The 24,791-nt window shown below is 43.3% G+C and overlaps 3 protein-coding genes and 1 long non-coding RNA gene across 6 annotated transcripts; 1 reads left to right on the top strand and 3 right to left on the bottom strand.

Moving 5' to 3' along the window:
- Positions 1-368: 368 nt before the first annotated feature.
- Positions 369-4,141, bottom strand: C1H7orf25 (chromosome 1 C7orf25 homolog). 3 transcript variants are annotated; one of them, XM_068202153.1, is made up of 2 exons: positions 3,980-4,141; positions 369-1,945 (listed from the first exon to the last, which is right to left on the bottom strand). In XM_068202153.1, the coding sequence occupies exon 2, from the start codon at positions 1,927-1,929 to the stop codon at positions 661-663; it is 1,269 nt and encodes a 422-aa protein (XP_068058254.1). In that variant the 5' UTR covers positions 1,930-1,945; positions 3,980-4,141; the 3' UTR covers positions 369-660. The 3 variants fall into 3 exon arrangements, with proteins under 3 accessions (XP_068058254.1, XP_068058262.1, XP_068058268.1); XM_068202161.1 differs by lacking the exon at positions 3,980-4,141 and adding an exon at positions 3,530-3,624; XM_068202167.1 differs by lacking the exon at positions 3,980-4,141 and adding an exon at positions 3,540-3,557.
- Positions 4,142-7,525: 3,384 nt separating this feature from the next.
- PSMA2 (proteasome 20S subunit alpha 2) lies at positions 7,526-13,236 on the bottom strand. The gene is made up of 8 exons (XM_068202173.1): positions 13,081-13,236; positions 11,277-11,353; positions 10,600-10,732; positions 10,097-10,219; positions 9,671-9,752; positions 8,505-8,578; positions 7,999-8,056; positions 7,526-7,921 (listed from the first exon to the last, which is right to left on the bottom strand). Exons 1-8 carry the CDS (start codon positions 13,119-13,121, stop codon positions 7,805-7,807), a joined length of 705 nt encoding a protein of 234 aa, XP_068058274.1. The 5' UTR covers positions 13,122-13,236; the 3' UTR covers positions 7,526-7,804.
- A 194-nt stretch (positions 13,237-13,430) lies between these two features.
- MRPL32 (mitochondrial ribosomal protein L32) lies at positions 13,431-15,789 on the top strand. The gene is made up of 3 exons (XM_068202189.1): positions 13,431-13,592; positions 14,479-14,663; positions 15,171-15,789. Exons 1-3 carry the CDS (start codon positions 13,469-13,471, stop codon positions 15,423-15,425), a joined length of 564 nt encoding a protein of 187 aa, XP_068058290.1. The 5' UTR covers positions 13,431-13,468; the 3' UTR covers positions 15,426-15,789.
- Positions 15,790-20,199: 4,410 nt separating this feature from the next.
- On the bottom strand, positions 20,200-20,485 carry LOC137481762 (uncharacterized). Its single transcript, XR_011003683.1, has 2 exons — positions 20,424-20,485; positions 20,200-20,367 (listed from the first exon to the last, which is right to left on the bottom strand). It is a non-coding gene; the product is annotated as an uncharacterized lncRNA (long non-coding RNA).
- Between the last annotated feature and the right edge of the window lie 4,306 nt (positions 20,486-24,791).

Raw genomic sequence — 24,791 nt, forward strand, 5'->3', positions numbered from 1 at the left:
CCACTGGCTGTGCAGTTTAGCCCAAGAGCCACAACATATTAATGCAAATAAACTCCAACTGTTTTTTCCAGGAATTTTAAAGCTGTTGCCCAATTCAGCCTAACCATGGTATACACACAGAGGTTGCTTTCAGTAAGACAAGGAAGGTTTCTATTCATGGCTACTAGTCACATCTTCATGAGACATCACACTCCCAAAAAGGCACAGGTCTCTGCACAAGGTCCCTCTGAATCAACCAAAAACAAGGTTGAATGGAATAGGGGAAAGATTGATTTAAGTACCATGGAAGTCAAGCCCAAATTTCATCTAAGTTGACGAATTTTACCTCTCCGAGGAGGACAAAAATAACAAGGGGACCCCAGTAACTGTGCTTTAACTGAACTTTTTAATGGGGATGGATACATTTATTACATTGTAGGCCAGTAAAAATTTTTCATTGACTTCTTATTACTTTAGTGAATAAATTAATGGTGAGCTGGACAAAAAATAGCCTCAAGGAAGGAGTAAAGATATTACAAATCTCTTGAGGAGCTCTTCCACTCATCAGCTGCTGTCATCATTGATACACACCCAAAACTGTATTGCTGTGACTCTTCTGCTTCTCCAAATGCCTCCACTGCAGGACCTGTAGTATTTTCCATTAATAACTCATTTAATGAATTATACTCCATTATCAGATGGGCAGCACTTCGGTAGGGGTGTGGCAAAAGATTCTTTGCTTTCTGTCAATGCTCGTGGCTGATGGACAAAAACACTGAACCTGACACCTTGGTTTGCTGCTGCCCTCACAAACCCACTATTTGCAGTCATGGTGATGGCTTTTAAAGTGTCTCCTGTCCCAAAAATGGCTAAAGAGCGGCTGTTGATTTTTGAACTAGCCACTAGTCCTAAGGCACGGTCTGAGGGCTGATCTGGCACGACGTTAATTCTTTTAACAAGCAATGCAGCTCGCTCTTTCTCCCCAGGTCCTCCCAGTGTTTCCAAGATGGACTGAAAATCTCTGACAGCAGATTCACAGGCAAAGAGCTCTTTTCCCTCCATGAACTGCTTCAGCTGAGGCAGGACTCTCTCCCTTCTTTCTTGGTCTGCTTGCTCTGTCAGTACTTTTTCTTTGAAAACAAAGTAGCAGCCACCATAGCTCAGCGCAGAGACGTAGGTTATTAAGGTAGTGATGTCCAAATTAACTCTATTGCAGACGTTTACTTTGATCTGGGTAGGGAAAGCAATGCTGGCCACTAAATTCTCCCTGTCTACTCTGGTCACCTGCAGGAGCTCAGGGCCTTCTTCATCTGATTCACTGGTGTCACGGTGCTCATTTTCTGCAGATGGTTCTACCAGTGAGTTCACAGCAACAACATCTCCTCTCACAGATATTCCCATCTCCTTGAGCCTCTCTGCCATAGGACTGGACACGCTGTTGTAGAATGCAAAGATGATGTGGGGATTGCTGTACTCCACTGGCTGCTGACGGCTCGCTTGCAGGAAGTCTTCTGCCTGCTCAATGACACTTTTGTCACCATACTGGCCCCTTCCCAGCCAGATGTTATGCAGGGCCTCAGCTTTACGACCGATGGCCTTCACCCATGTGTGACCTCCATTTGCAACAACATCTACCACCAGTGTCTGTTTGTCTCCAAATCTGTCCTCGTAAGCAAAGACATGGAGGACACTTACAACATCCTCCAGGTTCTCTGCTGACTGAATAATGGCTTGGAGGTGGGTCAGGTTTGTACTCTGTAGATGGGATTCTTTAATGGCCACTTTCCCGGCCCCCACCTTGTGTAAGAAATTTAGCTCAGCCTTCAGTTTGCTACATAATTTTGTCCCACCTTCTATTCTCCTTTTCTGGGACTTGGAAAGGGCTTCTGCTCTCTTAATCAAGTCTTTGGCAAGAGCAATTCTTTCACAAAGCAGCGACTGCACAGACATGTTGGAAACATTATTCCTGTCAAGTGAGAAAAAAGAAGAAGATTGTTATTGCATGGCCAAGAACAAAAACAGTCGAAAGAGTTCTTTCTAATAGTATACACTCCAGCCTTGCAATAGACTTAAGTGCAACAACTATTGTAAAGCACAAGGAACTGGAACCTCAATACAATGTCCCGGTGATGAGTTCAATTCCTTTTCTTTACCCTTAAAAACCCAACCTACAGCCTCAGGAGACCCTAGTTCTCAGCTAGGTAGCACTCACAGACCTTGCAAGCTTGTGGTTTCCCCCCACTTGCCACGTAAGAGACTTTCACTCAGGCAGTCACTTTGAGAGATGTTAACTCTCACAGCTCATTTGCAAAAGCTGAGATCAGAAATATAGTTAATGCCATAAGCAAATCTTGCCTCTCCCTCTCATCGTACCTACCATTAAAAGTAAAAGCTAGCCACCATGCTTACACACACCCAGCTTTCAACGTGCACTGTTCAACTCAGTGCATGAACCCCTCAGAGGGGGGTGAAGCACTGGGACAGGTTGCCCAGAGAAGTTGTGGATGTCTCATCCGTGAAGTGGTAAAGGTGACAGTCAGGTTGGAGGGGGCTTGGAGCAACCTGGTCTAGTAAAAGGCACCACAGTAAAAGGTGTCCCAGCACACAGCAGGGGGGTTGCAACTAGATGATCTTTAATGTCCCTTCCAACCCAAACCATCAAATGTTTCAATTACACAGCCTCATGGCAGACTATGATTCATAATTCTACTATCAGGAGAAACTCTATGCTAAAATTGCTATGTTTTCTAATTCTACTATAAGATTTACTGGGTTGCATCTGATACATCTATTTTTTCACATCTGTATTACTTTGGTAGGCCTTCCTTAAGGAAGGTATGATTGAAATTCCTTTACTGAATATGTGCTGTCTTTGAAAGTGTAGGATTCATACTACACCAAACAATAGCATATTTAAGACAGTAATGAATAGTGAAATTAATAAATTTTGACTCCTCACTACAAGTATAAACACTGTCATTCTTTCCGTAATTCTTGCCTAACCCGCATGTTGAAGTAAACTGGCATTAAAGGACAAGATATAGGAAACTCCAACTTAAAAGGAGCAACAGGACACAGCCAGGTCCTGCAACAGGCTCTGCCAGGGCAACTCAGTGGCCTGCCTTCAAATAGTGGGAACCTCCTTGGCCCTATGTCCAAGTGGAAATACGGCCAGCATTAACTGCTACTGGCTTGGTCCCCATCCAGCATCAGTAACATCTCCACCTGCTTCTTCATGGCCAAGAATCCTGATGCCTTCCGAGATGACTTACTAATGCTCTTCACGGTTCCAGGAGGCCAGAAAAATCAGCCTTTACCCCTCGAAGTCTTTACCACTGCCACAAGCTTATCCTTGAATGTAATGCAATGAGTAAAACCTCACAATTAGTAATTGGGCACCTCTCCCCACAGCAGCTACAACTCCTACACACACAGGCTTCAATACAGAGCGTAAATCAAGGGTTGCAGTGACAATAAAACCACGGACGCAACTACTTTTTCAGCACAACTACTGCGCGGTAGCGCCACTATCAACCACAAGGTCACATACCATCCCTTGCCTTCGCCCCAGGGCCCGAACTCCCCTGGGCAGGGAACGGCGGCGCCGGCCGCCCCTCCCGCCCGCGGCTCTCCTCTCCCTCTCCCTCTCCCTCTCCCTCTCCCTCTCCCTCTCCCTCTCCCTCTCCTCCCCTCCCCCTCTCCCGCCATCGCGTGTTCGCCGCGCCGGGGAGGCCGCTCCGCCAGCTCGGGTGAGGGTACGGCGCCCTCAGCGTTCGCCCCAGGCCGGGTCGGCCCCCGGCCGCTCCCGGCCTCGCCCTCCGCCCACACGGCGGAGCGGGCGGGTGCGGGACGCCGGCCCTTGTCTCTACTGTTCTCCCCGTCCTCCAGTCACTGCAGGAACGCGATATGCTCGGGCCCGCCTCGCCTCTCCGGGTGCTCCCGGCCCCGCTCCCTCCCCCGGGGCCGCCGCCTTTCGCCAGCCCCCGCAGCCCGTACTCACAGCCCGGCGGCCACAGCCCTCGGCCCAGGCTGGCGTGGCGTGGCGTGTCGCGGCTCGGCCCAGCCCGGCACCTCCCCCGGGGCCGCCGGGCGGGGACAGCCGCACCACCCGCCTCGCTTCGGCGGCCCCAGCCCGCCCGGCCTGGCTCTGCTCCCCGGCGTGCCCGCGGGTTGTCGTGAAAACCCTTCAAGGGCGAAATGCATTACATCAGGTCAGACGCAATCTCAGAATATCCTGAGTTGGAAGGAACTCACAAGGATCGTTGCGTCCAATTCCTGGTCCTGCCCAGGACAGCCCCAAGAGTCACACCGTGTGCCTAAAACCCACTTGAATTGTGTCAGGCGAGGTGCTGCGGAGTCTCTTCCACTGCCTACCCACCTCTTTGTGTGAAGAACTTTTTTCTAATATCCAACCTAAATCTCCCGTGACACAGCTCTAAGTCAGTCCCTCGATCCTATTCTCTGGTCACCACAGAGATCAGTGTCAGCCCCTCCTCTTCCCCTCATGAGAAAGTTGCAACTGCAGTAAGGTCTCCCCTAAGTCTCCTCCAGGCTGAACAGACCAAGTGACCTCAGCTGCTCCTCATACAGCTTCCCCTCAAGGCCCTTCACCATCTGTGTTGCCCAGCTTTAGATGCTCTCTAGTAGCTTTATAGCTTTCTTACAGTGTGGTGCCCAGAACAGCACATAATATTCAATGTGAGGCTGTAATAGCACAGAGTAATGGGAACAGACAGGCCAGAGAAAAGTTAGCCTTGGACTTTTAACTTCACTGGAGAAGCAACAGGCCCAGCTCCATGCGTGTTGGATCTGTGCACACTGGGTCAACCAGTTACGTTTGGACAACCAAAATGGGCTGTACTAAACCATTCTGTGAATATGTGAGCAAGAGTCCCCAATATTCACCCCAAGTTGCTACCTGCCTCCGTGCAGCAATACTCCCTTACAGAGTGGGAGAGACTTGGCTTCTGAGTGCCGGTTCTTGCAGGGAGATGATCTCTACTTGTCTGAACGATTTCACATGATCTGGAGAGCAATAGTAAGCCAAAGCAAGTTGTAAGGGGCTTACTTATTGCACCTGTATGTCTTTTACTGTGGGTGATGGCACTCTGGAACAGGCTGCCTGGAGAAATGGTGAAGTCTCCCTCACTGGAGCTATTCAGGAACCATCTAGACACAATCCTGTGCCCTCTGCTCTAAGATAACCCTGCTTGAGCACAGAGGTTGGGCCACATGTCAACCTGACCCATTCTGTGATTCTCTTTAACTTCATTAAATTAAGTCACTGTTCTCAGATCCTGATCCCACTCATTAAATAAAGCCCAATTCTCATAGGTGTCACACTATCCTGAGGACCTTGGAGCAGATCCTCTTCCAGGATAAGCAAATCAACATTACATGCTTCAAGTGACAAGTGTCTCTTTTTCTTCTTTCAGATGACTGCATTAGTAGGAACAAGTTAAATGACAGAGAGTTGTAATTCAGTGAGCTGAAGTAACCAAGCGTGTAATTTGTCACTTCTCACAAAGGAACAGTGGTTGTCTGTCTTATTGCACCTTGACCCCTTTATGCAGTTTCTACAACATATATTAGAAAAAGATAATCTCATGTAACTAAAGGGTGCACTTCTTGAAAATTACAATCACCATATAATTTGGTAGTCCACTGTACTAGTATTGCTCACTCCTGAAGTAATTTTATTTAAGAAATACATATTCAAGTTAAAAATACTATTTCCTTAATTTTTAAAGATTTTAAATGGAAAAATGTTACTTAGTTCTCTGCAGTTAAAAGATTTCCCTTTAAATAGCAGATAAAATTTAGCTACTATCTTAGACGTGCAGTTGAAAAAACTCCACATTTAAAACCACACCACCTTCCCCATCAGAGCAGCGTAATATCAAGGTCTATCTGAGTACCACTAGGAAAATTATCTAATACTCTAAATACAGCCTGAATTCAAAATATTATGCATATTGTTTCCATACACCAAGTGCCATGAACTCTGATTCACTGCAGGGTTTAAGTAATACCAGGGAGCTTTGGGACTCAGTTCTTAATGGTGTAAAAACAGTCACCACCTTGGCTCATCAAAGTGAAAACCACTGGCAGTAGACCAGAGACCTACTCATATCCTTTAACACAAAATAAGGAGCAGTTCATCATGGTTTGAAACTCGGTTTCAACTACCCTTCATAGGGTGCTCTTTGCTCATCAACTATTACTATTAGCAGAGACAACTAAACCACTGCAGTGAATTTCAGAAGTACCTACACACATTTTCCCATGTAGAAAACTCTTGAATATTTATACAGCATTAAAAAAAATAAGTGTGCATAAATATTCTAAATCAAAGATGCAGCAATACAAAGCTTTCAGTTTCAGATCTGAGTTGTTTTATTTTCTCTAGAATAAGAATCAGAGTACAGCCTGGCTTTCAGACTAGAATACTCAAAAAGTGACCTGGCAGAACTCTTAATGAACCATTTGGACAGAGCTTTTATTTCTGACATTAGGAAATAAGAATTAATTTATGGCATGCTTCAAAAATTCTTATTCACCTGATGATAACATAAACCATCAGAAGACAGACATTGGAAAGCACAGGTCAATCAGCTATTTTCTACTCACATTCTGTATTTTCTTCATTAGTTATGGCTGGCTGATGTGGGGTTGCTGCCAACCCCACATGTTGCTGGCTGCTGCCAGGTTGCTCCGCTACAACCTTAGCCTTACGTACAAGCAGACTGATCGAGCTACTGCTACCAGTTCATTATCAACGTTTTAACAATTAGATTGCTTTAAAAAATATAAAATCTGAAAACAGTAACTTAAATGGCTGCAGACCAGATCATTTCTGCCATTTCTTTTGTGGTAAATCTAGGTTTTATGACTTGAATGACTCTACACATGTAACAAATGTATTGATACATCCACACAATATCTGTAAAAGTTATGGTGCACCAATTAAATACTCTTTTCCTTACATCTTTAGAATTATCTTGCATGTTAGAAAATACTTTAGCACAATTCAAGGGATCGAGTAATTACATTACATACTCTCATTCTGTTTTGTAAATCCCATTGATTTTTATTGATGGTGATAAATGCATTTAGTTTTCAGAAAGAGTTACTGTTTCTACTTTTTCTAAGAGTATTTCAAGATTGAAAAGGTGCAATTTCAAGGGCCAAGAAAATAACTCAAGTAAAACAAGTTCGGGACACAAAGACCAGCATGATCAAAAGCAGAGAGACTCAATCAGATCACAGTACACACCTGAAATGGAAGACTTTCCTGCCCCTTTGGGAAAGTACATGATCTTTTGCACCACATAATACTATTTCTGGAGTTTAATTAACATTTAAACAATATTCCAAAGTGAAAAAATTATCCAATCACTCAACATTTAAATTTTTTAAAAGAAGGCTGAATATAAGTTCATTGTGGCTGTATATGAAAAACTGTTTCCTCAGTAATAAGGATACTGAAATCTAAGTTTTATGTAGATAAACAAGCTAGGATTGAAAAGACACACAGACACCTTCCCCCAAAACAATGGCCTTTGATTTTATTCTTTAGCCTTTTTCAAGCTATCACTATAACTTTACATTTTGTACAGTATTTTGTGTATCAAGGGAAAGAATTATCTTTAACAAGATTCCATCTATTACAATATCGAGGACCGTTGTATTTGCACCCATGATATTTAAAAAATCTCTCAGACAAACCACGTAGAAATAAGTATGCAAAAACTGCAAAGAAAAACATTTAAGTAGCCAAAATTAAAAAGACCTCTGTGTGAACCACAGTCTAGCTCAGTTTCTACTAGGCTATTGCAGCCAAGTAGTCCTTAACCTCAGTTGGAGTGAGCCTCCTAAAACCAGCTTCATTACAGATGCCAACTTCAATGTTGTCTTCTGTCATTTGCCCTTCAAAGCTCTCCTATTAAAAAAAAATACAGTTCAGTGAATCTTATCAGTGAAGACATAAGAAACTTCTTTCTTAAATACTTTGCTAACCTTTAGTGTTAAGATAGCTGTATGAATGGCATCTTCAAGCTCCAAATCTTCATTGTATCTGTAAACAGACATTCATTTATTTCAGTATAGGACAAAAACCTTTGTAAATTTTAATAATCCTAGAGTCTCTAAAATCCCCAAAACTACTACATTTTGTTTCTCATACAAATATTATTTGTAAGCATAGTGACATTAATAGTCAAAGTTATTATTTGTTAAAAAAATCCCTACTTTTCCTACTGACACTGTATATAACATTGCTGCAAATATGCTGAATATAATGTTTATTGCACTCAAGTAATTCTACATAAACACAAAAGTTGGAGTTTAAATAAATCAAACTTCCTGTGCACATGTAAATGAGTACACTGGAAGCATCACACCTTAAGTATTTTAAAACTTTGTTCTTACAATTTAAGAAGTGTACGTTTTTTTAAAATCTGCCTATTTTATATGGAACCTGAACAAAACACAGTATCCTTTCAGAGAAGTATCAAATACATTACCTTTTCTCAAGAAATGTTTTCCCATTGACGTAATTTTTTCCCATTGCTGTTGCTTTCCAGGCAAAATAGGCTCCCTGTAAAAGCAATAATCTATTGACTGAATTGTTTTATGTAACTTAATGAAACACTTTGTATTCAATTGCTTGGTAAAAAAGTACAGAAGCAATTATGAAGATACTCAGTGTTCTGAGACAACAGGAGAAAATTTTGGATCATATTGAGACTAATTTTATATGGGAACATATGCTATGAAACTGTACAAAATGTGTATTGCACCCACCTATTTTTATCCTCCCACTACTTTGAAAGATGTATTTAGAAAGTCATTAGCATAGTTTTGATTTGGGATTCCTTAAACAGAAATAGTACGTCTGCCTTTGAGAAAGTATACACTCAAATCCTTACTGAGGCTCACCCCACATATTCTTCTTTTTGAAGATAAAGTAATATAAGTGACTTGTTGCAAATCAGCCATCTGATTTATGTTCACTACTACCAAGTTATTTAGTCATCGCTTCTATTCCCTCCTCTGGCATGAAGACTGCCAGCAGTTCTATGCCTCAATCAAACTGCCTTAAACAAGGCATCTGCATTTTGCTTTTTACACTGGAGCACCAGGTAATTCAAACCACTGGAAGTTGCCATGATCACTACAATGATCACATTTTCTCATCTGAAGCACTGCACCTCATACGTGCATCGAAGGGTAGTTTTTCTGAAGTGCAGTGCAAACCTAGCAAATAAACTCATTTAAATTAGCCACTGTCATTAAATACCACAGCATGTGCATTACATTTCACAATGCTACAGGTTTTGGCCAAACTTCCATCCAGTCTGGAGCAGTACAAACAGTCAATTTATTTCTTCCTAGTAGCTTTTGCAAAACACTATTTTTGCTGGCACTATCAACTAGGTGGGAAGATATGAAAAGGGATGACCTCTCTCGGAAACAGCTGCCATCCCTCAAAGCAGTACAGGAACATGTAGGCACAGAATGATGCAGGCTTGCTCCAAGCACCCACTGAAATGACCCATTTTGACTTCTGAAGTTATCTTTCACTCTAGCTCTGTATTACTATTCTCATCACAGAAAATATTTCATGAGCTCATGCAAAGTTTCACACGTTTTATCAGAGCAGCAGAAGTTACAAGTGTAAGATACTTACTGATGGATCCGACTGAAATAAATATGGCCGCCCTTCATTCCAGCCACATATTAGCAGTGATACACCAAAGGGACGAACACCACTACAGGCAAACAAAACGTAATAAATTATCCAGTGAAAGTCAAAGATGACTAATTATTTTGGATATGCTCGTCTTCTCCCCAGACCAGGGCTGTAATGAGGACAAGTCAACCAACAGAACAAAACCAAAAGTGTCCTACCTTGGCTGACATGTTTGTGTGCAAGATATGGGGAACCCATTCTCACCCACAGCCAGTCAACACTCCTCCTGTTGCCACACTTTCTGTGCACATTCTCCACTGAAAAACTGCCTTTTCTACAAAAACCCCAATCCCTGGGTAGCTGTTACTCATTACATTTAAACACCACAATCTTTCCAAGCAATTCTGCAATCCCAGCACATACCCAGACTGTGTGTACTCCTGCATCACAGAAGCAATTCTCTGTACTAGCTGAGCTGTTGGAATGGGTTCATGATAAACCAAGTAATACTGCTGGGCCAGCTTCCGAGCTCTGTGCACAAGTACTCTGAAAACAAACACAAAAGTACTATGTTAAAAAAATTCCAACTAGAACTGAAAACTCGTAATAATAAATACCTATTCAGGAGTTGTACATCTGGCATAACATCAATGTAAGAACACAAGACCGTGCTGAGTAATCTTTATCAACCAAGTAATTGCTGAAATATTTAAAGTAAGGTTGAATTACACTGCTTTTATTCTTTAGATACAAGGTTATTTGACAAGTTAATGAATATATTAAGAAAAATTTCAAGTGAATGTCATTTACAGTGCAATATAGTATTATGACATACAGTGAGAAAAAACCAGCTAATTACTACCTGGTACTTAAACTTCTTGTATGAATATGCATCTAAATAGTGATCAAGCAAAATGTTTTAATACCTGTAATCTGGACCCATACCACTGTACACTAAACCTATATGTTTGGTAATTGGTTCTACTTTGTGGACACTCCTTTCATCATACAGAATGGATTTCTGCTTCTTCTCAGTTGCCAACACCACTCCATTTGCAGCTGGAAAAGAACAAAAAATTTCTTTAAAAACTAAACTAAAATTACCAATCAAAACATAGAATGAGCTTATTAAACTGTAAAAAAGTTCTTCCTCTCTCTTTAAAAGCCATTCAAGCTTACAATTAGGTTAAAGAGAGATACTTTGATGAATACACCCAACACATTGTTTCTTTTTTAAAATAAACATACAGCTCCCATAATCCCATTCTAAACAGTCTGTATAACATTAATAATTAAGCAATCTAACTAGCTTTTTTTTGTGTGTGTTATTTCTATACATAAGGACAGGAACACTCAAAAAACCCCCAGAAGCAAACATCTACTTCTATCAGCTGAATGTCTCCAAAATCACCCAAAAAAGAACCCCAGGAAGCATAAAATTTATTAAAACATGTGAAAATCCACTGAAAGAATAACAAAATATGTAACAGAAAGTAAGTTAAAGAAGGATCCAATACAAAAGACCCAGTACACGATCCAAACTGGTTTAGTTCTCCCCAAAAATAGACAAAGTCCCAAATCCGTCAGTATTTTCAGGACATACCTTTAATCCCAACTGATGGAGCTCCTGCAGCTACTGCAGCCAAAGCATATTCAATCTGAACAAGCTTTCCAGAAGGACTAGAAAAGAAGATGCAAAATAAAGTTTTCCATTCAGTGGGAAAAGTCTTCAGGGTGTGTCATGACTTTCTATTGAAATTACATTGTATGTGTGGTTTCCAAAAGCTTTCACGACACTGATGTTCACTGCTGAAAGGAACCAGCAAAACACAGCTATGCTTTTTGACTGACAAGCACACAAAGTCAATGGCACAAGACAGCAACAACTCCCATTCCATTCCCAGGTAATCCTGCATTGTTTTAATGATCCATATTATTCTGGTAATGGCTGCAGAATCATCAGAATGGAGCTGCAGGTGTCAAGCAAAATAAGTGACAAAGTAACTTATTCAGAAAGAGGGGGGTGGAGGGGTCCATTCTCCATCCCCACTAAAAAGGACACCAGAGACAACCACTCACTGGACAAGTGATTGTGCAAGTAGATCTATTCTCTAGGTGGTATTTCAGACACTGCTGCTTTAATAGTTGCAGAAGTAAAATGGGATATTATGTAACTCAGTGCTTAGATGAAGAAAACCAAGCAAGCAATAATCAATCAGTGTAGTCACTTATACCCTGAGGAAACAGGGTGTAAGGGTAACAAAGTAGTAATTCTGGTTTTCCACTACAAACTACCAAATCAGAACAATCATTCCAAGCACATAGTGCTTCTGTAAAATACAAAAAGTTTGTGACTCCCTTAGGAAATAATTTCTGAAAGCTAATAAAAGAATTCAATCTACTTGAGCAGAGCAAGCATGTTGGGCTGCTTCCATCCATTAAGAACATTCTTTTCATCATTTTAGGTTTCGAACTGCTTCATCTGCTCAACTGCAACAAGCCTTTAGTAATCCCTTTTGCAATTACACAGCATAACTCTCCACTGAGATTAAGGGGACACTTCACCACGAGCAGCATAAGGGTTCTTGTGTCCAGTTTTTCCTTTTTCTATATGCAACATAGGTCTGAATACTTTAATAGTTCCAAAATATGAATGGAAGATAATTTCCTTTATGCTGAATTACTCTTCAGTCTAGGTATTAGAGCACACCCCAACAAACATCACTCCAATAGCATATTCACTCTGTGCATGCCATCATTCCACATTCAGACTGTGCACAACACCAAGTGCAAGGAGAGCAGCCACTGCCAAGTGTAGCAGGAAGGAACACAAACTATTTTAAAACTCATCTGCTTCATTCATTCCCACATCTGAAGCAAGCTCTCAGGACAGCACAGCTCAGCTGTCATCACGCATTTCCAGTTAGCTCAGAATCACAGAATCCCAGCCTATACTGCGTGTGTGCGGTGCCCCCGGGTTTGCTAAGCCAAGCACTCGCTGTAAGGCACCACCAGTGCCGAGACAAATCTTAATGTGGTCCTACAGCAGCTCTGTCTCACAGCAACGAGGAGACACAAGCGGCGCCCCCGCTGGGGCCCGAGGTCAGCGACAGACACCAGATGGACCCTGGACCCTCCCCGCCGCCCTTCAGGAAGCCTCTGGGCAGCTGCGTGTCCCTCTCGGGCGCCTGACCCCCGCCGCTCTCCCCACGCCCGACACTCCTGTCCAGGTCGAGCCCCCGCTGCCCCCCAGCGCTCGCAGGCCCGATGACTCTGCAAAGCGCCCCCTCGGTCCTGGTTCGCCGCCGCCGGCAGGCCGCTCCGCTCAGGCTACGCGCCGTTCTCCTGCTGGCCCGGCAGCCCGCCCGCCTCAGCCCACGAGCCCACAGCCGTCCCTGCCCCGGCACCTGAAGGTGGTGAGGGAGAAGCTGTAGCCGCGCTCCGCCATTTTGGCACCAGCCCCTGCGCTCCCCGCGCCGGCTCCTCGGCGCAGGCGCGAACGCCGCTCCCGCTCCCAGCGCGAAGGCACAGCGAGCGCGCTGATTGGCGGGGTGGTGGCTTCTGCCGGAGCGTGCCGGGATGCGGCTGGCGGAGGTGCGCCGTGAAGCATGCTGGGAGTTTGAGTCCTCCACCGCCCTCCACCGCCCCGCCCTCCTGGTAGCGAGAGCAGTGCTGGGACTTGGAGTCCTGGTCCGGTCTCCCTGCAATGTCGTGACTGGCTGAGGGCACTCGGTTTCCCAGAAGGCTCAGGAACAGGATCGCCTCCCCCGAGGGCTCGGCGGGGCTGTGTGGGTCATGGCGGTGCTGGTCCTGGTCCGCTCTCCGCTGCCGCGGCTTCGCGCTCTGTTCCAGCGCTGCTGGGGGCGGTTGGAGCGCGGCCTCTGGCCGGGTGTCTTCGGGGGCCAAAGCCCGCCCTGGGGTAGGTTCCGGCCCCTTCTCTTCCCAGCTGGAGGAACTGCACGCGTTCCTGTGTCACCTCTCTTGTGAAGGGTTTGCGATAGATGATCTGAGGTCCCTTCCAACGCCATTGTTTCTGTGATTCTGAGAGAGGGCGACGTCGGGGCTCAGGGACTCGTTTTTACCCCTGAAGGGCGGAGGGAAGGGAGGGCGCTGGGGTCAGTGAGGGAGCGGGGCGGGGGCGCCGCTCTGGCCTCGCTTCGGGGGTGACGGCAGCATCGGTGTCGTGTTTCCTCGACCGCACGTAAACGGGGCTTGGCTGTAAGGAATTAATTTCTCACAGAATCACAGATTATGCTGAGCTGGAATGGACACACGAGGATCATCAAGTCCAACTAAGCCCTGCACAGGACAGCCTCAATAGTCACACCGTGTGCCTGAGAGCGTTGTGCAAACACTTCCTGAATTCTGTCAGGCTTGGTGGTGTGACCACTTCCCTGGGGAGCCTGTTCCAGTGCCTAAACACCCTCTGGGGGAAGAACTTTTCCCTAATGTCTGACCTAAACCTCCCTTAACTCAGCTTCGTGCCACGCTCTTGAGTCCTGTCACCACAGAGAAGAGATCAGTGCCTGCCCCTCTCCTTCCCCTCGTGAGGAAGTTGTAGACTTCGATGAGGTCTCCTCTCAATCTCCTCCAGGCTGAACAGATGAAATAACCTCAGCTGCTTCCTGTATGGCTTCCCCTCCAGGCCCTTCACCATCCTCGTGGCCCTCCTTTGAATGCTCTATAAGACCTTTATATCCTTCTTATGTTGTGGTGCCCAAAACTGCACACAGTATTCAAGGAGAGGCTGCACCAGTACAGAGTGGAGTGGGACAATCACCCCCCTCCTTTCCTTTCTCCCGTAGGACCAGCACTAGCTATGCAAGGTCTGGCCCTTGTTCCACAAGGGATCAATGACGCTGGTGAAAGCAGCGCCGAGGCGCCGAGCCTGCCAGAGAGCGTGATGTGGATGGCGGCGCCCAAGCATAGGCGCACGATCGAGGTGAACCGCTGCAGGCGGAGGAATCCCAGCAAGCTCATAGAAATAAAGGTAAGCAGCAAAGCCCTTGTTTTGGAGAATCATTGCAGAGGGAAGTGCTGACTGTAACAGCTCTCTGGAGTTTGTTTATAAATCAATACGCTTAAAAGATACTGTAATCTTTAAAATCCTTTGTAAATCTTTTCTAATTCATCATGTGTGACAGTAGTCTGAAGTTAAATAAACAGTGACATTCGAGGTGCAAGCCAACAAAATGTGAATTTTGGCTGAACAGATAATGTAGATGGAAAAGGCCTACATTTTCTGTGCATCTAATTGAGTCCATAGCTCTTTAGTCTTCTAAACATAATTAGGCATAATGACTTAGATACTGAATTTAGAGGCTGTTCTTAGTAGTAAGCATTTGACATAGCAACACATTACAGAAAAGTTACATAGAGGAATACATTTTGAAATGGTAGGTGAATTTCTCTAACATTTTTATTTGTAGTAGTTCCCTGTTTCTTTTTTTTTTTTTTTGCTGCTGTTTAAATTTCCTGTTTTCCATTGTCATTTTAGAGGAACATAGATGTTTGTCCTGAATGTGGAAACTTGAAGCAGAAACATGTCCTTTGTGGCTATTGTTATGCAAAGGTGAAAGAAGAAACTCGACTGATACGGATGGAAATATACAAGAAAGAAGGACGACCATTTAATGCTCCAACTGTAGAGACTGTTGTCCTTTATGAAGGAGAAAAACCCACAGAAAAAGATGAAGGCAAGCGGATCATTGAAAGAGCCAGGAAGCGTCCATCTTGGTTTGTTCAAAATTGATGCTGTAGAATTAATGGTAGCAAAAGCAGTTGCTGCAGCAAGAGAATTCATGATTTTCAAGAATGTTTTTCTTGTTCACTCAATGTGAACAGAACTCCTCTGAACTTTTGGGAAGCCTGCTTGCATTTTGTGTTGTGCCATGTGATTTTACAGTCAGGCGTTGTTTCTCCAGCATGCAGTGGGAAATGCTTCTCAGTGATATATCACAGCAGTCAACAGAGAGAAATCAGGATCTGCCTTGGATTTGGATATCTGCGTACTGTACCCTGAACAATTTGTATGCTAATGTTCTATGCTGGTTTTGTAAATAACATCTTTTAAATTCACGGCTGTACAATAAAATTTGTTAAGTGTCCCAGGGAAATTTGCTTTCTGGTCTTGGCTACTGTTCTTTTGGAGTGGAAAAATGTTTAAAAGTGACATTGATTAGAAACAAAGGATATTTTGCAAGGAAAGATGCAGTTATTTGGTTATTTTCTTTGTGTGGATCTCTCTACAATGCTGCTGTTTGAGATAATTGGTGGTAGTCCTAGATTTGAGCAGAATAGTGGTTGCCACATAGTATTTGCATTTTTTTCTCCACTGGATGAAGGTTCAGTATTCCTTGCTGTTGTCAGTAAACAAGATAATTCTATCTTAAAAGGGATGTGAAAAGTCTGTTACTTCCTTCTTCAGCATCCACTTGAGTAGAAAACCAAATTGAAATGTAATGACTGGAAAACTGTAAATGTGGTAGGGGTCAAAGCCATCTCTTTGCAGCTGTTCAGTAGTCTGCTCAGTGTGTGCTTGGAAAAGTACAAACAGCCGTGGTGCCTTTGGCTGGAGTCCTGGGCAGAGAGGGGGCAGCTCTGCCTCCATTCTCCACTGGTTCCCTTCAGAGATGCAGCTGCAGCACCTACCTAGATTCTCACTTTGGTTTTAGCCACACAGCAGCACCACTGCATTAGGGGTTTAAGCCTGTTTTCAGTTTTTGTTGGGGTTTTCAGTGTACACAGTACTCTATGGTATTGTGGCTCAGCCACCCTAGTAGCTATTTGGCTGCCAAAAAATACAAACCCGCTCCAAGCCTGTCACAGAATCACAGAATGACTAGGTTGGAAGAGACCTTCAAGATCATCGAATCCAACCCATGCCCTAACACCACCTCAACTAACCCATGGCACCAAGTGCCACATCAAATCTTCTTTTAAACACATCCAGGGATGGTGACTCCACCACCTCCCCGGGAAGACCATTCCAGTACTTTATCACTCTTTCAGTAAAAAACTTCCTAATATCTGATGGATATTTCCCTTGGCGAAGCTTAGGACTGTGTCCTCTTGTTCTGTCAGTTGCTGCCTGGAGAAAGAGATCAACCCCCACCCCACCTTTCACAAAGCTGTAGAGAGTGATAAGATCACCCCTGAATCTCCTTTTCTCCAGGCTAAACAACCCCAGGTGCCTCACCCGTTCCTCATAAGGTTTGTGTTCCAAGCCCCTCACCAACCTTGTTGCCCTCCTCTGGATACGCTCAAGCATCTCAACGTCCTTCCTAAACTGAGGGGCCCAGAACTGGACACAGCACTCAAGGTGTGGCCTCACCAGTGCTGAGTACAGGGGGAGAATGACCTCCCTGATCCTGCTGGCCACACCATTCCTGATGCAGGCCAGGATGCCGCTGGCCTTGGCCACTAAGGCACACTGCTGGCTCATGTTCAGGCAGCTGTCAACCAGCACCCCCAGGTCCCTTTCCACCTGAGCACTGTCCAGCCACACTGTCCCCAGCCTATAATGCTGCAGGGGGTTATTTGCAGGGGCCAAAATGCAGGACTTGGCACTTGGACTTTAATTAAACTTCATCCTGTTAGACTCTGCCCATCCATCCAACCATTCCAGGTTTCTATGCAGTGCCTTCCTTCCATCCAACAGATTGACACACGCTCCCAGTTTAGTGTCATCTGCAAATTTACTAATGAAGGACTCAATACCCTCATCCATGTCATCAATAAAAATATTGAACAGAACTGGCCCCAGCACAGACCCCTGAGGGACACCACTGGTGACTGGCCACCAGCTGGATGCAGCACCGTTCACCACCACTCTCTGGGCCTGGCCATCCAGCCAGTTCTTAATCCAGCAAAGAGTGCTCCTGTCCAAGCCATGGGCTGCCAGCTTTTCCAGCAGTATGCTGTGGGAGACAGTGTCAAAGGCCTTGCTGAAGTCCAAATAGACAACACCAACATCCTTTCCTGTATCCACCAGGGAGGTCACTTGGTGATAAAAGGAGACCAGGTTGGTCAAACATGACCTACCCCTCCTAAACCCATGCTGGCTGGGTCTGATACCCTGGCCATCCTATAAGTACTGCATGATGGCACTCAAAATAAACTGCTGTTACCTTACCGGGTACTAAGGTCAGGCTAACTGGCCTATAACTAACAGGATCCTCCTTCCCACCCTTTTTGTGACTGGGCATCACATTGGCCAGCTTCCAGTCATCTGGAACCTCACCAGTGAGCCAGGACTTGGTAAATGATGGAAAGAGGTTTTGCAAGCTCATCTGCCAGCTCCCTAATCCCCCTGGGATGGATCCCATCTGGTCCCAGAGATTTATGACTATCCAAGCGGCTCAGCAGTTCTCTGACTGCCTCCTCCTGGATAACAGGGGGACCATTCTGGTCCCTGACACCATCTGCCAACCCAGGAGGACAGCTGTCATGAGGACAATCTGTCTTCCCTCTAAAGACTGATACCAGAATAAATCACACGAGACTCCATTTTCTTCACGGTGGAAAAAGCCCATTCTTTATTCACGTAACTCGTTTTTATACAGTTTTACAGACCTCATGTGTGACTCCACTAGGTTAGTAGCTTTCTTGCTAATTACTTTATAGGTTAGTAAAAGGTATTTTTCTTGTTCATCAAATTTATCTACTCTTCAATTGTTTTCATATTTCCTTCACTGGTTCTCATGGGATAGATTTAATGTTTATGCAGGTGTTAGTTTTTTTCACCCAGGAATAGATTATTAGGTTAACAAACTGCTCACACCAGGATTGCTATCACATGGGAACTTGCGAAGTGTTAGCTTGACAAGGCCAGCCATCCATTTAACCGAGCAGGCCTGATTTTATGAGGCCTTTCTTTTACAATTTTTCTACCTTATTGCAACAAACTGAGGCAAAGAAGGCATTAAGCACTTCTGCCTTTTCCTTATCTGCAGTTACTAAGTTCCCCCCACATCCAGTAGCGACCAAAGGTTGGTTTTGCACTTCCTTTTGCTGTTAATATATTTGTAAAAACATTTTTATTATCCTTTACAAAAGTTGTCAAATTACGTTCAAACTGAGCTTTGGCCTCTCTAATTTTTTTCCTACATGCTCTATCAACCCCCTTAAATACTTCCTGAGAGATTGGACCCTCCTTACAAAGATGCTACATCCTCCTTTTATTCCTAAGTTTCTTCAAAAACCTCATTGCCCATCCAGGCTGGACATTTGCCTTGTCAACTCATCTTTCAGCATACACAGACAGTCTGTTCCTGTGCCCTCAAGATCTCTGTTTTGATGCACACCCCCCTTTCCTGGACTCCTTTGTTTTTAAGGGCTGCTTCCCAAGGAACTCTCTGATTAAGTCTCCTAAATAGGCCAAAGTCTGCCCTCTGAAAGTGTAAAATTCTTATTGATGTTCCTCCTTATTTCACCAAATATAGAGAATTTTATATTTCCATGATCACTCTGCCCCAAGCACTACATCTCCCACCAGCCCATCTCTATTTGTAAACAACAGGTCTAACATAGTACCTCCCCTGGTGGGCTCACCCACCAGCTGTGACAAAAAGTTGTCCTCCAAACCCTCTAGGAACTTACTGGACTGCCTCTTTTCTGCTGTATTATGTTCCCAGCAGATGTCTGGTAAGTTGAGGTCACCTCTAGGAACAAGGACTGGTGATCCCGAAACATTCTCCTGTTGTTTATAGAATAAGTTGTCCACCTCTTCTTCCTGGTTGGGTGGACGATAACAGACTCCCAGTAGGATATCAGCCTTGTTGGCCTTCCCCTTAATTCTTACCCATAGGCATTCCACTTCATTGTCATTAGTTTCAATGCCCATGGGATCAAAAGCCTCCCTAATATAAAGGGCCACCCCTCCACCTCTTCTCCCTTTCCTGTCTCTTCTGAAGAGCTTGTAGCCATCCAATGTAGCGCTCCAACTATGTGAGTTGTCCCACCACGTTTCCATGATAGTGACTACATCATAGCTTTGCTGCTGCACCACAGCCTCCAGCTCCTCTTGTTTGTTACCCATACTGTGTGCATTAGTGTACATACACTATGGCTGGGCTTCTTATTTCACCCCTAACTCAGGCTTACCACCCTTGCACCTGCTTCCAGAGAGCCCAGCTGCATCCTCTTCCCCTTCAAACCTAGTGTAAAGTCCTCTCAATGAGTCCCACCAGGTCATGAGCTAAAATCCTTCTGCTCCTAACAGAGAGATGGAGCCCATCCCGTTCCAGCAGGCCAGGTACCGTAAAAGTTGACCCATGATCAAAGAACCCAAAATTTTGCTGATGACACCAACCCTTGAGCCACTTGTTGATAATGTGGGCTCTCCCATTCCTTTCATGGTTTGTCTCTGCCACCAAAGGGACTACTTCCTTGAGCAGAGCAGTAAGAGCACTATCTGTGTCTGGGTTGTCCCTCTATTCCCTTGGCACTTGAGTATATGTGCTCCTTCGCTTCCTGGTTCAGGGAACTGTACTGATTGAGAACTGTTCCCTGGCTTTCTACATAATGGTTTTTTTTGGTGGGGATCTCCCCATAGGGATCTTCGGTCAGGGTCAGAAAAGTGGCAGACTGCAGGAATATGAAAGTGGAGGACACAGGACCACACTTTCCACAATAGCCTTCATTTGTAGTTGACTAAGCTCCTTATGCCTGCTTAAGGAGTGGGCTGGTGTATGCTGGAATGTTTCACTTTTGCTTTCCTTGCTCTGGATCCCATGCTTTGAAGCATAACTGGTAATAACAGACGTTAGTGGAGATACTACATTTCCTCCATAAATTAAGGGCATAATGAAAGCTGATAAGTGCAAATTTATGCCTTTCAGTTGACATTATTCAAGGAAACAACCTAAGTCCTTTTGTTTTGTCCAAAAAGGATTTAGTCCAGTTGTGTCTATTTTTGCTTGTTCAGAAGTGAAGCCAATAAAAGGTGACCGGCAGGATGTGAAGTGGAAAGCTAACTTTTGGCAGAACTGCATGGGATAAGACCCACATTGGGGATCTCACCTCACATTGGAGGTGAGATTTGCCAAGCAGTAAGGCAGATACATACATGCCTTTCTCACAGGGCAGTGTATTTTAGAGGGAGGCAAGAGTCCTTTGATTTGTCCACATATAGGACCAATTATACCTTGCCAATTGCACTCAGTTGCTTTTTAGGTAATAATATTTGACAGTTCCGTAGGAAAAAAAGCTGAATAAGTATCGCTTGCTCCAAGATCAAGATCAGTGAATCCTTACAGGTAAGAAATCAAGCAAGGGGGCAAGACACCTGCGTAGATGAGCAAGGAGCTTCTGGCAAAACATAAAGAGAAGTAGGAAGTTTATGGAAGCTTGTGAAAAAAAGGACAGTGTTCTTGGGCACTTGGGAGGGATATAGGAATGTTTTCAGAGTATACAGGAATGAGATCTGGAAGGCTAAGGTCTGTTTGGAATTAAATCTGGCAAGGGATATCAAGGACAACAACAGGGGCTCCCTCCAGTACATCAATAGCAACAGGAAGATTTGGGAAAATGCGGGGTCACTGCTGGTGGTGACAAAGGATCCAGAGAAGGTGGAGTTATGGAAGGTCTCTTTTTGCTTCAGTCTTTATTGCTAAGGCAGCCCTCTGGAATCTCTCTACTCTGTAGCCAAGCAAAAAAAATCTAGAGAAAAGATTTTGTGTTGAGGAGTATCAGATTAGCATTTTTGGGTGTCAAGGCAAACTTAACAGCCACAAATCCATGGGCCTTGATGGGATGCACCCTCAAATGCTGAGGGTTATTTGTAAAATCATGGTGAGGTACATGAGAACTCAAACTTCAAAAAGAACAAGAAGGAGGACAGGATCCAGGGAACTACAAGCCAGTTAACTTCATTCCCTGGAAAGGTGATGGAACAGCCTGGTTGTCATCTCCAAGTGTGCAGACAAAAAAGAAGGTTATGACAAGTAGTCAACATGGATCCTCCAAGGGGAAATCATGATTGGCCAACCATCCTTGTATGATGAAGTGACTGGCTGGGGAAATGAGGGAAGGGCAGTGGATAATGTCTACCTTGACTTCAAGGCTTTTGACAGTCTTCTACAATATTCCCATAGGTCAGAACTGGCTGAATGGCAGATCCCAGAGCATTGTGATCATCACCACAGAGTCCAGCTGGAGGCCTGTACTTAGCAGCGTTCCCCAGGGGTCAGCAGCAGGTCCAATCTTGTTCAACAAAGAGCATTAAGGGACTGGAGGACAGGCTGAGGGAGTTGGGCCTGCTCAGCCTCGAGAAGAGACAACTGCAGGGATCTTACCAATGCGTAAACTGCTCTAGGTGAACCTGCTTTAGCAGGAGGTTTGACCTAGATGATGTCCAGAGGTCCTTTCCAACCCCAACCATTCTGTGCTTCATCTCATAGCCATACAGTTTATGTTGGCTCTGCATTTACACAATCCAGACAAGTAGAGATGCTTGACAATGTTTCATAGTAGTTTCTGAGTAGTGTGAGGGGAAAATAATTTGATATTCACGGTCTCTAAAAGAAAAATTAGAACCAACTGATAAATACTGAAGATTTGTATATGTTATTGATGTTGTACCAGTTAAATTTCCATAGAAGAAATTATCTTCAGTGACAGTCAGAGCAGTCTTGTTTGAATGACTTTTCCTTCAGAAGAAGAGCAAAGATCACTTTCAAAGCTTTGTTGTGTTAACTCTGCCAATGGAAGCTCCATTACTTTCCATAAAATTGCAAAAAATTAAAATTCCTCTAAAGCATGTAGTCTGGTCTGTTACTTGAAATAAGCCCTGTTTAAATGTAACTTTATAAAAATATAAATCACAATAGTTCTAATATAGAAACACACTTTTGGAAACAGTGCAAATTAAAATTAACGAGAGGCAAGCTGTTTGTTGCAAATGCTGTGCTTTAGAATCCATTTACAAACAAAAAAATTATACACCAGTAATTTCATTTTGATTCTTTGTGTCCCTGCTAGAAGTTGAAATATATAATTGTTTTTGTCTAAAAATTTCATATTATTAAATACATGTGATATTTGATTACATGTTTTCTTCTATAAGGATTTTATGTAAAAATAAATTATTTTACATTTTAGAAAGATCCATAAAGATGATTTAATATCCTAAAATACAAAGATGCAGGTTGCTAAACAATCTGCAGGCATAGAGGCAAACTCTGGTAGTGATCAATTACGATATCCTTAGAGGCTGATAAACCAAGTTCCTCCTTAACCGCCCATTTAATGAGGAAATGTTAATAAAATGTTTCTGTACAAAAACATCTGTTCTGTTGAACATCCTGTGCTGGCATTTGATGTAAGATTCCCTCCTTCAAAGCACTAGGTGGCAGAGCAGTGCAGGTTTCGGGCAGGTGCGAAACAACAGCCCGAGCTCTCAAGTGTGATAGGAAACAGATCCAAAGAATTTTCATCTGTGTAAGCAGAACTTCTGTGAAAAGACTGAATTTGATAAATACGAAGAAAAATACAATAATAGTTATGAAAAATAAATTAATGTATTATTAATTGTAATGTATTAATTAATTGTTCCAACCAGATCTAATTCAATCAATATGGAGAACTAAAACGCTGGCTTTTGTTTATATCTATGCACTTCTGTCTTTTTGCTGGGTGAAGTATTGAAATTGCAGTTTTACCTAACATTTCTCCTTAATTATAGATGGCTTTTCATGTTGTTTTCTATGCCTATAGAAAACGATGCCTATATATTTCTATGCCTATATATTTCTATGCCTGTATATTCAGATAGCTGACATTTTATTTATGCAGCTAGAAAGTCCCAAAAATAATAGATCTGATGGCATTCCAGTGAATTTAAAGGTATAATTGTCTTGAATTCATAGAGCCATAAGGATCTATTTGTAAACAGCAGACAGAAACTGGAAAGAAAAGGAACCAGTGTGGTGTTTAAAAAAATACTATTTGCTCAGAATGGAATAGAAGATTTTGTGCCCCATCAAAGGTTTGAAATGTTTTAGAAGCACAGGAGTGATAAAGGTTCCTGTGTTTTTAGAAATTGTGAATTAATATTTAAATAAGATATTTACAAAATTCCTTCTTTCACATCACGACTGTATTAGTAATTTATGCTGTGAAGGAAGATCAATAAGTACGAGATGTTTCCAAATAATTTACCTCACTCTTAACCTGCCAAAGACTTAAGAATGAGGCCAAATGGAAGGAAAACCAATTAAATGAAAGTATACTATGCAGCAGAGATTAATCTAATTTTTACATACTGTTATGTGTACTCCTAGGAGATTCTGTTGAAGTCCATGGTGCATAATTCAAGGGAGAATTTGGTCCAATGTACTGAAACATGGGCATATGGATGTATGCAAGTATATATAAATATATATATACACTTAATGCAGAGCATGTACCTGGAAAACTACTGCTGGGCACCAAACAGATTTGGTTTATGGCTCAAAATTATGATTGCCTTTGATGAATGTAGTAAATTGAGTCTAATTGGTTGGTTTCTTTCAAACATCCTATATTTCAGTTTCAGTTTCTGTATTTTCCTCACTAGTTGAGGACAATACACATACTTAGAAGAAAGTTTATAAGACACATTTCCTATTTAAAGTGCTGAATAAATCTATGAAACCTGAAACTGGAGCAGAAGACCCAAAACAAAGTGTTTGTGGAGTTGTCAACATAAAACATATGGCAGGGATTTCTCTGGAGTGCCACTGCTGAATCCTGTGAGTTTAATTTTTTTTTTTTTTAATAAAGCAAATTTCCTAGTTCTAAGATGGTGGGTTGAAAATGAAGAAGCAAAGAATTGAAAAAGCACTCAGCAGAAATCCAGCCCTAGCTTATACTTTTCTAGCATGCTCTACCTTTTAAACTAATCCTAAGATTTTGAAAAATTGGGATATTTATCCAAATACACAGGTATCTGACTGTTTCCTTTGGTTTCTTCAAAGGGTACAGACTCTTTTCTGACATGTCCTTGTAAGGTAGAATTACACTTTATGTCTCCTAAATTTGGAATCAGCTCACCAAGGCGCAAGAGGAATAGGCTCCATAAATGCCGTGTGTGTCATGGTGTGGGAAGGACAATGAGTCCCTACTTATGGGGCTTCCA

Source organism: Anomalospiza imberbis, chromosome 1 (assembly GCF_031753505.1).
Source record: "Anomalospiza imberbis isolate Cuckoo-Finch-1a 21T00152 chromosome 1, ASM3175350v1, whole genome shotgun sequence".
Classification (NCBI taxonomy): Eukaryota; Metazoa; Chordata; class Aves; order Passeriformes; family Viduidae; genus Anomalospiza; species Anomalospiza imberbis.